Source organism: Aspergillus chevalieri, chromosome 5, assembly GCF_016861735.1.
Source record: "Aspergillus chevalieri M1 DNA, chromosome 5, nearly complete sequence".
In the NCBI taxonomy this organism is placed as follows: domain Eukaryota; kingdom Fungi; phylum Ascomycota; class Eurotiomycetes; order Eurotiales; family Aspergillaceae; genus Aspergillus; species Aspergillus chevalieri.
The window spans coordinates 1,218,127-1,236,140 of record NC_057366.1 but is presented as its reverse complement, the minus strand read 5'-3'; the positions used below and the strand labels follow the sequence as shown (position 1 = coordinate 1,236,140).

The 18,014-nt window shown below is 48.5% G+C and overlaps 6 protein-coding genes across 6 annotated transcripts; 3 read left to right on the top strand and 3 right to left on the bottom strand.

Annotated features, from left to right (window-relative positions):
• Positions 1 to 890: 890 nt before the first annotated feature.
• ACHE_50423A (sugar porter family MFS transporter) lies at positions 891 to 2,967 on the top strand (the record flags this gene model as incomplete). The annotated part of the gene is made up of 8 exons (XM_043280138.1): positions 891 to 1,040; positions 1,105 to 1,161; positions 1,220 to 1,262; positions 1,321 to 1,382; positions 1,429 to 1,513; positions 1,569 to 1,694; positions 1,750 to 2,184; positions 2,246 to 2,967. The coding sequence occupies 8 exons, from the start codon at positions 891 to 893 to the stop codon at positions 2,965 to 2,967; spliced, it is 1,680 nt and encodes a 559-aa protein (XP_043137747.1).
• Positions 2,968 to 3,717: 750 nt separating this feature from the next.
• Positions 3,718 to 4,383, bottom strand: ACHE_50422S (uncharacterized protein; the record flags this gene model as incomplete). Its single annotated transcript, XM_043280137.1, has 1 exon — positions 3,718 to 4,383. One exon carries the CDS (start codon positions 4,381 to 4,383, stop codon positions 3,718 to 3,720), a length of 666 nt encoding a protein of 221 aa, XP_043137746.1.
• Positions 4,384 to 7,148: 2,765 nt separating this feature from the next.
• On the bottom strand, positions 7,149 to 8,652 carry ACHE_50421S (mannitol dehydrogenase family protein; the record flags this gene model as incomplete). Its single annotated transcript, XM_043280136.1, has 2 exons — positions 7,149 to 7,511; positions 7,603 to 8,652. 2 exons carry the CDS (start codon positions 8,650 to 8,652, stop codon positions 7,149 to 7,151), a joined length of 1,413 nt encoding a protein of 470 aa, XP_043137745.1.
• A 3,720-nt stretch (positions 8,653 to 12,372) lies between these two features.
• On the top strand, positions 12,373 to 12,876 carry ACHE_50420A (uncharacterized protein; the record flags this gene model as incomplete). Its single annotated transcript, XM_043280135.1, has 2 exons — positions 12,373 to 12,709; positions 12,767 to 12,876. The coding sequence occupies 2 exons, from the start codon at positions 12,373 to 12,375 to the stop codon at positions 12,874 to 12,876; spliced, it is 447 nt and encodes a 148-aa protein (XP_043137744.1).
• Positions 12,877 to 13,448: 572 nt separating this feature from the next.
• Positions 13,449 to 14,423, top strand: ACHE_50419A (uncharacterized protein; the record flags this gene model as incomplete). The annotated part of the gene is made up of 1 exon (XM_043280134.1): positions 13,449 to 14,423. The coding sequence occupies one exon, from the start codon at positions 13,449 to 13,451 to the stop codon at positions 14,421 to 14,423; it is 975 nt and encodes a 324-aa protein (XP_043137743.1).
• A 1,829-nt stretch (positions 14,424 to 16,252) lies between these two features.
• Positions 16,253 to 16,471, bottom strand: ACHE_50418S (uncharacterized protein; the record flags this gene model as incomplete). The annotated part of the gene is made up of 1 exon (XM_043280133.1): positions 16,253 to 16,471. One exon carries the CDS (start codon positions 16,469 to 16,471, stop codon positions 16,253 to 16,255), a length of 219 nt encoding a protein of 72 aa, XP_043137742.1.
• Between the last annotated feature and the right edge of the window lie 1,543 nt (positions 16,472 to 18,014).

Here is an 18,014-nt window from a genome sequence, read left to right as displayed (position 1 = left end):
GGATGAGTACACACCGCGGACCAATCGATGTAGGCGGAATTGCACCAGGAACCGGGGGGGAACTGCAGTGGACTACAGTGTGAGTCTTATGTGGACACCTTGACTGCTGCCCTTAATTATAGATTGGGTTGACTAACCCAAGGTCCCGCGCAGCATTTTACATTCTGGTTCGCCATATTTGCCTAATTGGGAGGGAGTTCCCACTAACCATCGCCACCTTTCTGGGGATCTAGGGAACTGTCTCGAATCGGCAAGTTCTCTCAGAAATTCTGGCCTATCGGTCCAGAATATTTTTGCCGTATTTTGAGCTCTACGGTCACTTTCCGGATCATCGGGGTTAAAAGATGGTGTCGGATAGAAAAGCGCTTGCCATAATCTGACCAGAGACTTGGTCGCTCGGAAAAGAATAGCAATTTCGTCTGAGACATCAGTTTCGTGACCAACGCAACGAGTTAAGCAACCTCTTTCCCCGGACATGCATACGCCTATCATCCTGTGTGGCGTCTTTTGGCCGGTACAATTTTATGCAATCCTCTCGATTAAATAGTTAGTCCTGCCTACAGAATACGGGTCGCCTAAATGTTTCTGAATGACAGGAAGCAGATTGCTCGACCCAGTCCAGTGGTCTACGCGGTCAAATAGCACTGAAAGTATGGCTTGTTTCTTCTTTCCCTCCGCTTATTTTACTCCGTCTGGGAACGCGTCTTCCGAATTATGGGGTTGTGGGGTACACCCATGGGGGGATTCATGAGGCGATGTTCGGACCAATCAACAGCCGAATCCTCAAGGTAGGGGGCAGCATGTTTAAAAGGCACAGGGTTGCCCGGGTGTTGTCATAAATGCGATGGACAACTTGCAGAGATTCGGCTCATCTTGAAAGTACAAAAAGTATGCAAGCCACTCGGAAACGGGGCTCCGTCACTGGCCTTGATGAAGTGACTCGCACTCCTAGTGGTATCCGTGGCCTGGTACAAAACAGAGGATGTTTGGGATTGGCCTTGTTCGCCTCTCTTGGGGGTGTCCTCTACGGCTATAATCAGGTAATTCCATATCACGCATGCTAACCATGCAGTCGTGCATTTACTGATCGTTCGTTTCATTTAGGGAGTGTTTGGTCAGGTCCAGGTCATGTCTGATTTCGAGCATCGTTTTGCAGCCACTGTGAGTTGTCAATGCGGCCGAATTCACCATCAAGGAACTCAGCTCATGTTCTCGTCAGCTTAACAACTCTTCAACCAAAGGCCTTCTTACTGGAATTTTAGGTAAGTGAGCTTCACCGAAAGGGATCGTAACCAAGACTCTAATGGGGTCTATGTTTAGAGCTGGGAGCTATGGCTGGAGCTTTGGGCAGCAGTCCACTCGCGGACAAATATTCCAGGAAGGTGAGTTTCTTGTCACAATTCATACACGGCCTCTAACATGGAATAGCTTTCAATTTCAGCCTGGTGCATTATCTTCATACTTGGTGTCGCCCTTCAAGTAGGTGCGCCTAGCAACGTCGCTTTCATTTACTGTAGGTGGCAGCGCGTATTGTCGAGTTATGTTGAGGTACTAACATAAGATCTCAGCTGGTCGTTGGTTTGCCGGCATGGGTGTTGGTGGGCTTTCCGTCGTTGTGCCCATGTTCAACGCCGAGCTTGCGCCTGCATCCATTAGAGGTACCCTAGTTGGTCTACAGCAAGTAGCAATTTGCTGTACGTGATGTTCAACCTATTCAATTTCCCGTTCTTCTATTAACATTTACATCAGTCGGCATCATGATATCATATTGGATTGGGTACGGTACTAACTATATCGGTGGAACTACCTACCCAGATCAATCAAGCGCAGCTTGGAGAATTCCGCTTGCACTTCAGCTAATCCCTGCAATTATCCTTTGCGTTGGCTCGTGGTTCCTCCCGTACTCGCCTCGATGGCTCATGCTAGTCAATAAGGAAGAAGAATGTCTTGCGGTTTTGGCTCGCCTTCGAAAACAGGACGCAAGCTCTCCAGCAGTTCAGTATGAATATCGGTCGCTCAAGGTCGAGGCTTATGCAGACCGTGAGACCTCTAGATTGCGCTACGGAACTGAAAAGAAGAACTGGCGCACTGAGGTCCTTGAGTACAAACGGATTTTCACAACAAAAGTACTTCTACATCGTGTTGGTCTCGGCGCCGGTGTTCAAGCATTTGGCCAGTGGTCAGGTAAGCCAAGTTCCTTTGTAGATTCGATAAAATTGCGTCAAAATTTCGTTGACCTGAATAGGAATCAATTCAATCATCTATTACGCTCCAACCGTTTTTGCACAAGTCGGTCTTTCGGGCGGAAGCATTGGACTACTGGCCACTGGAGTTGTGGGTATCGTAATGTTCATCTTCACGATCCCAGGCGCTCTTTTGGTGGATAAGGCTGGTCGCAAGCCAATGCTTTTCTGGGGCTTGGCCAATATGGGTATCTCCCACGCAATTGTTGCTGCCCTCATCGCTACCTACGGCGATAATTTTGAAGAGCACAAGTCTGCCGGCAATGCCGCTATTTTCTTCATTTACTGGATGATCCTTAACTACGCAATGCCCTATGGACCTATCGGCTGGGTCGTCACTGCGGAGGCGTCATCGCTTGATATACGCGCCAAAGGAGTCGCTATTGGTTCTGCAGTGAACTGGATCATGAATTTCGCTGTCGCACAAGTCACGCCTGTTATGCTCACGAACATTGGCTACAAGACCTTCATCGTCTCCATGTGCTTCTGTGCCCTTGGTCTGGTCTGGATCTACTTTGTTTTGCCAGAATTGAAAGGCTTGACGCTCGAGGAGATTGATGCCGTTTTTGCGGACGAGGTCAGCGCAGAAGATCGTCTCCGCCGCGAGCGCCTTGCAGTCGAGCTTGGAATCAATGGCATGGCGGATCTGGCTGCAGATGTTGGAATTATAGACGAGCACAAAGATTCGTCGTCTAAGCGGGAGGTCGAAATGGTGGAGGAATAGGTCCAAATCCAAAATTCAACGAGATTCTCAGGACAACGAAGATAATAATTCCCATAACTTCTATTTGCTATTAAAACCCTGTATACCATGCTAAGGACGGGTTGTTCGATGCTTACCAGGGCGCGAGAGAAATCCCCTGGTGGTGCGTGGATACACTATCAGCCCGGCCCGCGGATACATTTACCGGGCGCGAAAAGGCCTCAGCAAAAGGGTTTTTAGCCAGTCTTAGCAATTTCCCTTTTTTATGTCCCAAAAACATTACAACGGAATACCGCGGTGGCCCGTATATACAGATGGACTAGGCACCCGTCTAGCCATGGATAAGATTGGCTGGGACGGGTGTGAGTAAATCTGAATTCGAATCCTTTTCCCGGCCACACAGGCATTAAGGACAAGGAAGCAGATGATAGAGGCCAAAACTAGTGTACCTGCAATCTTGGAGCACCGTCCTCAAAAATTAGCGAGGCGGTTTCGGCGGGGTCACGGAGCCACCTTTGACACTCTCGGGCTTGTAATGGAGCTGGTTTGTAAATTGGATGAGGGATGGCTTTGAGTTATTTCAAATTTATACATTGCGTCAGTGCCTATCTACAAGCAAAAGTGGCGCAGGGATTCAACGAATAGTATAGCCACCACCGATAACAAAATCTGATCCCGTAGTGTAAGAACTGGCATCACTGGCCAAGTAGGCGTAAAGAGCTTTCAACTCCCTTGGCCTTCCAAATCGTCCTATTGGCGTTAGAGAGATGTCTACATGTCTTTTTTCTCTTTAGGAATGTAATCCGAGATATCAGTCTCAACATAGCCCGGCGACACTGAGTTGACACGCGCAAAGTTTCTCCACTCATTCGCCAGCGACTTTGCCAAGTGAATACATCCAGCTTTAGCGACATTATAACATGTTTGCTCTTGCGGATAGTTTGCAATATGTCCGGAAATCGAGGAGCTCACGATGAAGCTTCCGGAACCCCTTTCTTTAAAGTGCGGACCAACTGCTTTGGCGCAATAGAAAGTTCCATTCAAATCTGCTTGAATAACCTCCTCCCATGACTCGACGCTGCCTTCAAGCACACCAGAGTCAGTTAGCCGGCCTGCGTTTGCAACAAAAATGTCAATTTGCCCGAAGTCTTTCACGATATGGGAAACAGTCTCCTGGACAGATGTCCACCGACTAATGTCACGGGTGTATGCACGGGATGTGACCCCGTAATCGCGAGTTAAGTCTCCGATGTTTTGAAGACAACTCTCACTACGTGAGAAGTAGGTCAAGGCAATGCTGGTGCCCAGTTCAGCACAACCGCGGGCTACTTCAATGCCGATCCCATGGCCATTCGAAGCACCTGTAACGACGACCACCTTGCCCTTGAGGCTCAGCATATCGAGAAGTCTCGCGGATTTCGTCCCAGGGAGAGGCATTTTGGAAGTAAGTGTCTGAAAGGCTCTGCGTTGGACAAATTTTTTTTTCGTTTGGGTGAGGGGGTTGGTACTAGATCGATTGAGACAATTACTAGGAGTAAAGTCAGAAGGACATTTCGCCGGTTAATTGGGAAAGGCCCGCAGTTTTTGGGCCCCTTCAGATTTAAACCATGGGGCAAAACACGCATGTTTCTTTGGAAAATAATTATTTCTTCTTGTTCGGCGTGTGGGGCACCTAGATGTTGTTGCCTATAAAGGAAATTTGAGCGGTTCTCCTAATTTTCCAAAAGAGGAAAAGGCGAAGGTGCGGGGCTCTGCCGGCTGTGAAACCCTAACTCCGAACAAACCGATTTCAGCGTTAACCCGATTCTCAAACTGAACCTTGAAGCTGTACTTTCATTTCGCCGCATCGCATTAAACCATAGTTATTTTTAGCCTTGAATACTTTTGATAATTCAAAGCTTCAACTGGCCAAGGTAACCATGCCTACCGGACCTGCGCTTAACACTCCGTATGCGGCCCCTAATGTTGGCATGTACATCAATTCAACACATTAGCTGTGGTTTGACGAAGCAGTCCTTCATGCGTAAAACGCAATAACTGGGAGTGGCCTCCTGGCTGGTGAAGTTACTGTCGCTATTAAAGCGACCGGACTCTGTGGGTAATGTCGTTTGCTTACGGTAGACATGAAATTCCCAAAAAGGATCTCCCTTCTGCGTCATAGAACGACTTAGCTGGCTCGGAAATCATCAGTTCTGATATTCACTTCTGGTTGCACGGCAGCATCGGCCCCTGGCAAGTCACCAACTCTCACTTTTTGGGCCGTGAATCCGCAGGCGAGGTCATCGCCGTCCACCGGACAGTTACCAACCTCGCCATGGGCGACCGTGTTGCTACCAAGCCGCACATTGTTTGCCGGACTTGCGACCCATGCTTGCCTGGTCGCTACAATGGGTGCAAGAACATGCTTCGTTCCAGTCCGCCTTCTCACGCCTGCTGCGCTGATATGTCAATCATCTCGCCATCTGGCGTCACAAGATTGGCAGCCTATCTTTTGATCAGGGATCATTGCTTGAGCCATTAAGCGTGGCACTAGCTGGCGCAACACGTTCAGGACTCAAAATTGGAGATTTAGTACTCGTCCGTGGAGCTGGGCCGATTGGTCTCATTAGCTTGCATGTATGTAGGACACCAGTGGCATACCCAATCGTAATTACAGACATAAATGGCTCGTGTTTGATTTTGCAAAGCATATCATGCCGCTAATAATTACTCACAAGGTCGAAAAAGATGGGACACCGGAGCGGTTTGCTGAGACCGTTCCCGAGCTTCTGGGAAAAAGCATCGAAATCGCCTTGGCTTCGGAATATACTGAGTTTGAAAATTCTTTAAGAACTGCCATCCAAACAGCCAAGTTTGGGGGTAAGGTTTTCGTTATCGGTGCTGGGAAAGACAAGATGAAGATTCCATTTATACTAGTTATGCAGTGCAAACAAGGTTGACTTGCAATTTCAGCAACGTTATGTAAATATGTGGCCAAGGGCTGTTAGGGCCTTTGAAAGCGGCATGATCGATTTGAGAAATTCGTTGACTCACACATTCTCTCTTGAAGATGACGTTGAGTCTTTTAAGACAGCTTCAAAGCCTAAGAGAAGATCAATCAAGTACTTATCCGATCATGAGCTAAAAATATGCGATTGAATCTATAAGGCACCTTTTGATCGGGTGTTTTGGTTTCCACAAGCACCATGTTTATTAACATCCCGGTTCAAAACACCAACCAATAGCTGAATTTTTGACTTGAAGCTAGGCCTGGATGGTTGGATACTAATATTTGAAAACAGGTTTCCCTTCGTATACTTGCGAGTTGTTTCCCAAGCCGTATCATAAGCCGCGCTGAGAAAACTGCACAGATGGCAATGAATATGAACCTCATTCTGCAACAAGAAATCAGGGTTCTACGAGCTGGAAATGAGCGGAGGATGAAGAAGAATGCAAAGAAACATTTCTTTAGGGGATTACCTTTTTATCTTCTTACAGGGAAGGTCGTCAACCTATTCAGCAGTTTGATAAATATACAGCTTAATCTGCTACACCTCGCCAGCGAACTCCCCACGCTGCAGTGACTGGGATTATGGGCACACTATAAGGTGTCGTCCTAATAAATAGCTGTATATTTAACTACGAACTATTCTCACTTAGCCAAATTTAATGGTGTTGGTGTTGGTGTTGAAAAGCTGCAAAGTAGTGGTTGCAGGGGATATTCGGGATATTCGTACTTCGACCGTATTCGCCGCTCGCCCACTGAATGCGTTAACTAGTTATTACATGGTTGCAGAGAGCTTCCTCCCACTACCCCTCATGGCACTCTCACAATATCTCATTAAAATACATATTATCCCTTCAATGCTCATCTTCACTGGCCCATTCGACAACTTTTCGTTCGTTCTTCAATTGTTCCAACAGTAAGCTAACTGTTCCCTACTGATTCTCTATACCTCATTCTCTATAACTCTAGTCGATCAAGCCAGCTTTTCACTTTGCGCGGGGTTCTTCAGCCAGTGGAATGAATCAGTCTGATGCGCCGTAGCCTGAATGGTAGAACGTGCAATGAGATGGTTTTTGTCTATTGCCATATATCTCTATCGTGCTTTTTCCGCAAAAATCTTAACACATGCAAAGAAAACATAAATATCACTCGCAAGCCGAACGAAGACATACCCTTTCCCTTTTTCGCCAAAGACAACAGATTTTAGCCGTGGCACTTAGTCAACGTACTTGGGAAGCGTCTTCAAGATGCCGTCCCGCGCAATGCCCTCCATAGCCGTGGTGATCTCCTGGAGGAATCTCTTATCGCTGCGCAAATCATCACCAAACAGGCTCTTGATGCTGAGCAGCTCGGCCGGGCTGGTGCCTCCAGCATGGGCCTTGGTATGGAGTTCCTCACGCATCGGGTCGGCAACGGCGAATGTGTTTCCGTTGTCGTCGACACCGCTGACGTAACGGAACCAAGCAGCCACGACGAAGCACAGGCGACGGAACGGACTAGTGGTCCAAATTGATTCGGCAATCGATGGCATGATGAACTGTGGGATCTTGCCAGAAGCGTTGAGACAGATGCGGGGAAGCTGGTCCATAATGGTGGGATTGGAGAAACGCCCGATCAGCACAGTACTCATCAATGTTGACGCCCGGAATTTCGGGCAACAGTGGCTTCACCTCGTCCTGCATCATCTGCCACACGAACTTGTGAAACAGCGGGTTTTCCATGGCCTCGTGGACATATTTGAAGCCTGCCAATTGACCGGGGTAGCCAATGGCCGAGTGGCTGCCGTTGAGCAGGCGTAGCTTGTGCTTCTCGAACTCCTCGACAGCGTGGATATCCTTGACAACCTGGACGCCAACCTTTTCAAACGGTGGTCGGCCGTCGGAGAACTGGTCCTCGATAACCCACTGCATGAAGGGCTCCGTAACAACTGGCCATGAGTCCTCAATTCCAAAGGTGTCTGCGAGTGCCGTCTTGTCGGCGGCGGATGTCTGAGGTGTGATACGGTCGACCATGGCGTTTGGGAAGGCGCCTTGCTCAGCAATCCAATTGGCCATCACGGAGTCGTTACGCAGACGCGCGAATGATTCGAGCATGCGGCGTGTGATAGAGCCGTTCTTCTGCATGTTGTCGCACGACATGACAGTGAAGGGCTTGAGTCCCTGATGGTAACGCCGTGCCAGGGCAGCATAGAGGAAGCCGAAGGTGGTGCGCGGAGCCTTGTCGTTGGTCGGGTTGAGGTCGAACTGAATGTCGGGGTGCTCACTTTGCAGCTCATGAGAATTCTCATTATAATAGTAACCGCTCTCGGTAATGGTGAGCGACACAATGTGGGTATCCGGGTGCGCCATCTTCGCGATGACGGCCTCTTGGTCGTCAGGGGCAAAGAGGAAGGAGTTGATGCTGCCGACAACTTTGGCCATGCTTCCCTTCGCCGAACGCTCGATAACGGTGGACAGGTGGTCCTGCGATCCCAAGGCGTCGCGCATGGCCGCATCGAAGGGCTGCAAACCAACACCGGCAATTGCATAGTCGTCAACACCATGCTTCTGCATAAGTTCGTCGACATAGACAGCCAGGTGAGCTCTGTGAAAGCCGCCAACACCGACGTGAACAATTCCCTCCTTGACAGCGCCGCCGCGCTGGTAGGTTGGGACCTTGACCTGGGCTTCACCCGCCGAGATTGGTGACAGATTCTTGCCGTTGAGTTTGAGGGGTGCCATTATTGTGATTTGGAATGGATGGATTGAAAAGATAAAAGGGTTTATTGCGACTGAATCGACGAGAGCTGCTTTCCAATGCCACCGAGGGTTTTGATCACTTACATCAGGTGGCGGGGTGAAAAATACCGGAGGCCCAGTCCCCGGTTTCGTCCCCACGTAAAATCTCGTTACTTATGAAGATACCATTAGGGAATTGCCTTTTCGGTCTATCGGTGAGTACTCTGTAAAATATAATATATTCGGTAGATAAATACTAGTATGTAATATGGTGTGGGCATGACCTATGAAAGGAAGGACTTATCCAACGCAAAATACCAATTCATAGCAACAGATTCGGAGTTAACCTTTAAACAAAGGAAAATAAAAAATAATAAAGAGAGAGAGAGAGACAGAGAGAGAGAGCTCAAGCAAATGAAGGAATAAATAGAAAAGTATGGATATGCTAGGTCGATAGATTCTCTTCAAACGCAGAAAAGCAAACCAAGTCAAACCAGAAACAACAAAACAAACTCTCAACAAATTTGGTATCCGGAATCCTACATTGCAGCCCCTAACCAAATCAATAACTGAAAGGAAAACTCTTAAGTCTGCAAGATCACGGATCAGTCAAACTCCCACCTGTTGTTGCTGTTGCGGAGACTGTCCTTCCCAAGGATTGTTAAAAAGCCCTGTCTGCTGCGGCACAAACTGCTATTGCTTGCCAAAGAATGGGTTATTGGTTTTTCTGTCTGTGTGGCCTGCTAGTGCGACAGTCCCTAATTAAGAAGGACTGGAGCCTTATGGTCATGATGGATTTTGGGGTTGTAAAAATCCCAGGCGCTGATTGGCTGACGAATGACCAGTCAGAGTTTCATGGATTTGGCAGTCTCGGAGCTTGAGGCTATTGGCCAGAATAGGCCTATTATTATTATTATTATTATTATTATTATTATTATTATTATCCATACACGCATCTGTCAGCCTTGTAGGCCGGGTGACGGCAGGCCCTGGGGGGCGACCGGGTAAGCCGCCGTAATGGTAGTCGCTATGTACATCGTCACTTTTCTGCACACATCCTGGTATGTTATTCCATATGTTGTATGTCCCGTTCTGCTGGTTTCGTACTGCTGTTCCCATGGTCACGGAGATGCATGGGATGTTGGATACTATCTCGTTTCCGTCCCTACTTCTGCAAGCGCATAATGTTGACTGCTTCATGTCCGTTGCTGTGATTCGGTATGTGGTTGGTAGAGCCTGGAACTGGCCCAGGAGGCCTGTCTCAAGCATGAACCGCACCGCCTTCGGTACCAAGTCTGGCCGTGTTAGGTAGGCCCGGTGATCCAGCTCCCGCCTAGACCCCTGTATAAGATGGCGCATCCGGGGTCCTGCCTGGTTTGTACAGTGGAGGAGAATATGGCGTATATCTTGAGGACCACGCCCGCAAGAGCATTCAGTCGATTCCATAGCATTAAATGTACCAAGATAACTGGCCAGCGCTATCTTCCCAGTTTGCATTTGGATGAGATCTGATGAAGCGGCTCTCCGTAGGCCTTGGTATAGTTGCATTGGGGCTTTCGAAGGCTCTTTCCATAAACGACGGAGGGAACTCCCGTGGGTGGAGGCGGCCCATTCAGATTTCCATGCGCTGGCTGCTTCCATGTGGAGGGCCCTTCGAGCGCTGGCCATGAGGGTTAGCTCTTCTGCAGTGTTGGGTGCCGGTGAATTAGCAGCTTCTTTTGCAAGAGTGTCAGCACGCTCATTACCGTAGATGCCTTCATGACCAGGGAGCCAATACAGCCATATATTCCAGCCGCGTTCCTGTAGTTGAGATGCAGTGCGTATAATCTCGCTCAGGATGTATTGGCCAGAAAATCTTCCTGGAGCTGAGCACGCTTGTATCACCGCCTGATTGTCTGTAAAGATGATTGCTGTATAGGTCTGATGGGAACATTGCAATTCCAGTCCGCCCGAGTTGCGTATTTGGGTGAGGGCCATCTCTATGCCTTGCAATTCTGCTGCATATACAGTGTGGGTAGCTGGGGAGCCAATATGAACTGCCTGGCGCCCTAGAGGTGAAACCACTGCTGCTCCAACTCCCTGATCTGTCAAGCTGCCATCTGTGTATGCAATGATGTCGGTGCCGCTATGTAAGGCGGCTTGGTGAGCTGCTAAGGCATCTTCCCGAGTTTCTGCTATGTGGGATTCCTGATCACCATATGGGGGGGGGGGGGGGTCACATGCGGGTGTATAACCTCCAGTCTGTTCTGAGGGATTGCAATTCGCCGTCCCCACTGTTCTAGTGGTGATGTCAGAGGGTCGTGGTCTGAGCTGGTGGCCCATTGCATGTGTCGTCGCTCCCATGCATTTCTTGGTGCTGGTCGTTGGCCAGAGCGGCGTATCTCAATGAGGGTGGCCATAAGGGGAGAGGTGGCTATCCAGAGATATGATTCTTTGGCCGCGCGCTCAAGTGCAATCATTGGAGGAGGGATGTTGAGACATATTTCCAGAGCAGCTCGAGAGGTTGTTCTGAATGCACCTGCTATCCCATAGAGGGCCCTGTGCTGGACAGATTCCAAGGCTTTCCTAGCAGCATTTTCTGCCACCTTAAAGCCCCACCTAGCCCGTACAAACCATGTGGAACAGGCAAATGTGATCTGCAGCCACAAGACTGCTGTGTACATTTGGCGGAGATGAGATAGGGTGATTCCCCAGGTTGATCCTGCTATGGAACCAAGTGCTGCTATCATTTCAGTTGCTTTAACTTGGGCGTGTTCAATTTGTTTCATGCCAGTGAGATGCTGGTCTAGCTGAACACCAAGGTAGCAAAGGGTAGGCACTGGCTTAACCTCTACCCCTTGCACTTTGACTGAAGCATTGGTTGAGCTCAAGGGTCTAGGAACACCTCGGACCTTCCGCCATAGATGTATCAGGCCATATTTTGCTGGGGCGAACTTGGAGGCATGTTGAGTTTCCCATTGTCCTGCTATCTTGTGTATTTGCTCAAGACGTCGGCAGTTAGCTGCAGCAGCTCAGCTCCAGACAAGTATGCATATATCATCAATGTAGCCAGTGACCATAGCTTTTCCAGGGTAAGCCTCATGTATTCGGTCGATTAGGTCTGCATTGTAGAACAGGTAAAGAATTGGAGAGAGAGGTGAGCCTTGGGGTATGCCTGTGTTTGTGGTAAACTGGCCTGTTGCACCCTCCATCAGTATGATATCTGTGATGCGGTGGTGTAGGAAGCTTGCTATCCAGTTGACAGCATTGATTGGAACCCTTCTTTTCCGGAGGTTATGGATCAAGCGTGGACATATTATGACCTTGACAGAAATTATGTCATCTGGTTTTTGGAGGACACTGCCACAGTCTTTCAAAAACTAAGCATCAAGCCAGTTAATCGCTCTTTCCCAGTTATATCAGTAGCTACTGATGGGATTTCAAACATGTTGAACAAAATTATAGAGGAAGGAAACATTACATTTGATATCAATGATGCAAACATCAAGTTCTGTTATCAGAAAGGCTGGATTCACAGGGTAGCTCTGGATGGTGGTGATGATATCGCTGTTTTGCTATCGCGCTTACATGAAAAGTAAATCTTCTCACATGCCCCTATTGTTGTTCTGCTCTGACCATCTTAGATACATTGAATATTCGATTGGCAGAATGTCACAGCACCTGCCTGCCAGGTTCGACTCACTACCAAAACTATGCAAAAAAATCCTCAGAACATTCTCCATCATGAACTTAAGGCATTCAGCTGAGGGCAAAAAAATGTCAAGTGCGTCACAACCCAGACCTGTGGAAGCCCAATACCAGGATGAATTCTACAGGAGATTCACTCATGTAGCAGGGCGAGGTGTACCGATATCCAGTGAATGGTCAAGGACCAAGGATGGTCGAGTGGATTACTATATCCCTGAAAAGAATTGGGCGATTGAATTGGTGAGAGATCATGATGAAGTTGATGAACATATCTCTCGATTCAAGTCAGGCGGAAAGCATCATCCCTGGCTGGAGGAGAAGATGATTGAGGATTGGATCATAATCAACTGTGCGACTTCTTTACCAACCAAAGGTGTGTTCTCTGTGTTCAATTCAGTATCCATGGTTTATTCCACTAACAACTTGATAGAGTTCTCTGAGCCTAAGCTGTGGCATGCTGTGTTTATCAATGATTATTCTGAATTGCAGCTGTATAATTATCAGAAAGCTCTTATGATGTCTGTGCATCTACATAATTGAGAATCAGCAGGGATGATATGGCTATTACACTGCTTACTTGCGTCTGTCTTTTATTGTGGTATCTTTGTTAGCTGTAGCCAACTCGACTATCAAGCAATCAGATGAATTCACCTGGTTTTCCTTTGTCTTACTCTATGGCTTCTTCTCCTTTTCTTTCCTCTTCAGGGGCGATTTTCTCATCTTATGGCTACCTAGTTTAGATTGAGAATACTATCTTGTTTTATCTACTAGACTGGGCCACTGGGGCTGTGTGTTACAGACCTCGTCGTGTCAGACTCACGTGATGACGCGGGGAGTTAAGAAAGAATTATTGGATGGTGGTTGACGATGAATATGCAGGAAGCAACAGGGATCAAGTTGATATCCGTGTTAGTACCCAGCGGGTCACGTGCCTCACCGCCCTCGCTTTCTGCCCGGTAGTTATATAGTTAGCTGAGCCGATAGACCACCCATCCAATCAACGACGCTTGCACACTAAAAATCCGAACAGATCACGTGATATGGTATATGGTATATGGTATATGGCACGGTATACAGGATGGTATATACTTCCATATTCTCATCCATCAACCATGGGCGCCAGGAAAAGAATGGGCCCTGCTACCAGAGCGCAAGATCGCCTGCACTCTATGCGATTGAGAAGTGAGAGAAGACTCAACAAGCACAATGGAAAGGAAGATGCCAGCATGGAGGATGCCCCGGAGGTCTGCGAGACCCCGACCGCGCCTCCTCGAGAGCCCACCACCCCACAACATCCACCAGAACAGCTGAGACGTGAGATACCGATGCAAGCTCAACACTTCCCTTGCAATCCTCCTGAAAACCAGTATCCACCCACACAGCCTGAACGGGATACCCCTCCTACGACTCCGGCCCACGAGTCCCCCCAAAGTCAACTGGGCTTAGAACTCCAAAGCCACATTGCAGCAGCAGTGGCATCGAAAACAGCGCAAATAAAGACCACCGGAGATGAAGTTCTAGAGCTTGTCTCCATGGTTAGCCAGAAGGTCATCGATTGGGAAAAGCAGAGCCTACAGGGAGCAGCCTCCTTGGGCAGAGACATTAGGACCCTGGTCCTCAACTTTGGAAAGAACCTAACAACTGGAGATCCTTCTGAACAGGAGAATTACCACCCCCCGCACCCGGCACACAACAGCTATGCCAAAACTGTTGGATCCCCATATAACGCCCCCAGGCCACAGCCCAAGCTACCCAAGGCCACAGGCAAGTCACCACAACCAGAGAAACCTCTGCGCATTTTTCTCCGCCTCTCCAAGGACCACCCAGCCCGTCAAGCTAGCCCGTACGCCACATTGGACATACTGAGGAAACACCTGGACGGGACCTGTTCTGCAGCCATTAAAGAGATCCAACAAGTGCCCTCGGGCTTGGCAATCTGGCCTAAGGATGGCCCGGGCCTCCAGCTCCTCATGGAACATAGGGAGCTCCTGGAACGCCTTATACAGGGAGCCATGTCACGGCGCTCTACTAGGATGATGGAACGTCCAACTCATGGGTTCTACCTAGGTAGCTATCGACGAGAATAATCAACATGAGGAAGGAAGAAAGGAGGTAACGCCATATTTATCAACAAAGCAATAAAGCAAACAACCACACCTCACGTGATAATCAACCAACGTGACCAGGCCGTCACATTACCCCCCGGCTTCAATAGGCATTGTCCTCAATGTCATGGTCAACCCACAGGTAAGAAAACATGAGAAGGCAACAATACATGAGACACTTGAAAAGAAAAACACATGAACATGTCCAAACATCTCCAAAAATCAATCATCGAGATCATTAAGGTCATCAAGACGGTTTGCCTCTAACCTTGCAATCATCTGCTGGTTCCATATTTTATTGGATTCCTTGTGTGCCTTCATGGAACAATCCTTCACCCAATGATCAGAGGAGCCACATCTCACACAGGATCCTTGTTGTCGTCGTCTGTTCCTTTCATCTAGGGAGGTGGACGCTGCTGACAGGGAGTTGATATTGATGACGCTGAGGTCCATAGGATCAGACTTGGTGTGAGAGCCAGATTGGTGTGATTGAGAGTGGGAAACATTGGTGGAATTTGAGCTGAAAGAATGACTTCCCAATTGTTGAACCACACGAAGGAAATCAGTGTATGATTTTGGAAGATTCAACTGCTGGTTGAGACGTCCTCGGAGAGTAGGATTGAGGCCTTTCCTGAACGCTGAAATCTTGGTGACATCAGGCCAATCTTTGCCCTTTGCCTCATAAAGAATCCTCTCAAACTTGGCGATGTAGGCTGCCACAGATTCACCACTATCCTGCTTTAGGACTAGTAGATAATCTTCAGCTTCTTGAACCTTGTTGGGGTTGTCATAAACCAGAGATAGTTGATCAAGGATGGTGTTGTAATCCCAGGTGTTGGTGTCTTCTGCATAAGATAACTGGGGAAGAACTAGAGCTTGGACTTTGCTTTCCAGATTCAGATAGACATAGTAGAACTGAGCCACTGCATCACCAATAGCTGGAGCATCAATCCTAAGCTTAGCCTTCATCGAAGCAAGCCAGGTATCAAACTTCAAAGATTGGCCATTGAATTTCTCGGGATCAGGGAGGCATGGCTTTGGTCGTTGAAGTGGTTTGGGTTCATTTTTGACGGATTCGATTTCATTCTGGAGGGCGCGGATCGTAGAAGAAAATTCGTTTCGGAGTTCTTGAAAGGGGTCCATGATCTTTAAGAAAGGGATCGTGAGCTTGAATCTTGAAAAACTTAAGTCTTGAGAACTTGAAGGGGGTGCCAGCATAGTCGCAACCACTGGACTTCTTGAAAGTTGAACTTGAATATGCCAACAACAGAAGTTTCAGTCCTGAGCTCTAGAAACTTAACTGAAGCAGCGCTTGACTTGACTTGAGGATGAACTTGAGGATGGAAACTTGAATGGAGACACTGTTATAGCCTGGCCAGCTCCCGAACTGCGGCACCAGCGAATCCCTTGAAGGGAGAAGCCTTTGGTATTTCTCTCCCTAAGGTATAAAAGGAGGATGTTGATTATTATGTCACGGCGCTCTACTAGGATGATGGAACGTCCAACTCATGGGTTCTACCTAGGTAGCTATCGACGAGAATAATCAACATGAGGAAGGAAGAAAGGAGGTAACGCCATATTTATCAACAAAGCAATAAAGCAAACAACCACACCTCACGTGATAATCAACCAACGTGACCAGGCCGTCACAAGCCACAGCCGAAGTTGAACAGAAATGGGCTATCTACGCCCTACCAAACGCGCCCCAGCAGTATAACAGTTATGATGGGAACCAAGTGCCCATAACCGAACAGATGGCTCTGGAGGAATTTAAGCTTCAGACAGGCCTCTCCCCTCTGAAATTTTACCGCTCAAATAAGAATCCGCTGTCTGGCACCCTTGTCATGGCAGTCCCAGAAACTCAAGTTCAAACAGTGCCCAAATGGGTCCAGCTCTTCGGCAAGAACACACCAATCAAGCATAAACCCCCCCGGGCCCGCATAGAACAGTGCACACAGTGCTGGGACTATCACAACCCCCGGACCTGCACCCGCACCCCTAGATGCCGCATTTGCAGCCAGAAGGACCATAGTGAAGAGCTGCACTCCCACCATAACCATGAGAAATCACCAGAACCAAACTGTGCCAACTGCTGTGGCCCCTTCCCAGCAGACCACTCAAACTGTCCCACCAGACCTACTATACAACAGGGAGTCATCCAAAGACTAACAAGGTCACAATACATTGCAGTCAGGAAAGCAGGAGCGCGCCAGCATATGTTAAAAGACCAGACCAATGCAAACGAGCCCTCTGAGAACTTGGGCTCATCACCTACAAGAGAACAACCTCTATCATGTTAGATAGACTATCTCATCTACAGATCCTCCAACTCAACGTTGGCCGAAACTGGGAAGCACATGAAACTGCGCTTCAACTGGCTTTTGAAAACAACTGTCATGCAGTGCTAATTCAGGAGCCCTGGATCTTCACAGACCGTTCCCGTCGAATATCTAAACACCATCCATCATTCCACCAACTCGCCCCAATTGAGGACTGGTCAAACAGGCCCCGAGTCCTCACATACATACAGAAACACCCACACTTGAAAGCAGAACTAGTTCCTCTTGGACCACCATCCAGAGACATCCTGGCCGTCCGAATCAACACCCCCCAGAAGACAGCACTCCTGGTTAATATCTATAACGCCCCCGGAGTGCCGTCGATGAGGGCCAAGGCTTGGAGTCTCTCATGACACAGACAATTCCATCCCTCCCCTGCCTGATAGCTGGAGACTTCAACCTCCAACACCCTATCTGGCAGTCTTCTGCTCAACCTTCTCTCAGAGCAGAACCCTTCCTAGCTTGGGCAGAGTCCCAGAACCTCACCCTAACGCTCCCACCAGACTCACCAACTCGTGGACAAAACATGATTGACCTATCTTGGGCCAATAGCGCTCTGCTCAGCCTTGGGATATCCTCAGAAGTCGCTGCAGACCTCCCACCCCTTGCAGACCATGAACCCATCCTCACAGCCATCCAATGGAGCATAAACAACCTACCCCGGGATACTCCGCCATTCCGCTGGTCTACCCACAACGACAAGTTATTCCAGGAGACATTACAAGGGGAGAAAAGACATGTGGATGGAATAACCTCTACTCTTCCCCCTTGCCCCTCTCCCTCCCAACTAGATGAGCTTGCACTTAGCATCACCCAGGCAATCTCCACCTCTCTGGAGGCCTCGACCAAACGAGTATATCCCCGGCCCTGTGGCCACAAATGGTGGAACCAGGACTGCTCCAGTGTAGTCAGGACACTCCGCAGGACTGTACGAGACCCAATGTCCACCCCAGAAGGCATTGAGGATGCCAAACGGACCCTCCGCCGTGTTGTTCGGCATAGCAAACGCCAATTCTGGCGCTCAAAAGTTGATGAATTTGAAGAACCCAAGGATGTATTCAATGCGGTAAAGTGGAACAGAACTGAAGGAACTTTACCCATCTCCCCTTTAAAAGAAGGAGACCAACTCCATACCTCTACAGATGACAAGGCAAGCTATTTGGTCCGGGCACTTCTGCAAAAGACCTCATGCTCCGAGGATGTGGAGCTCAACCTGGAACCTATTAGCAACCCT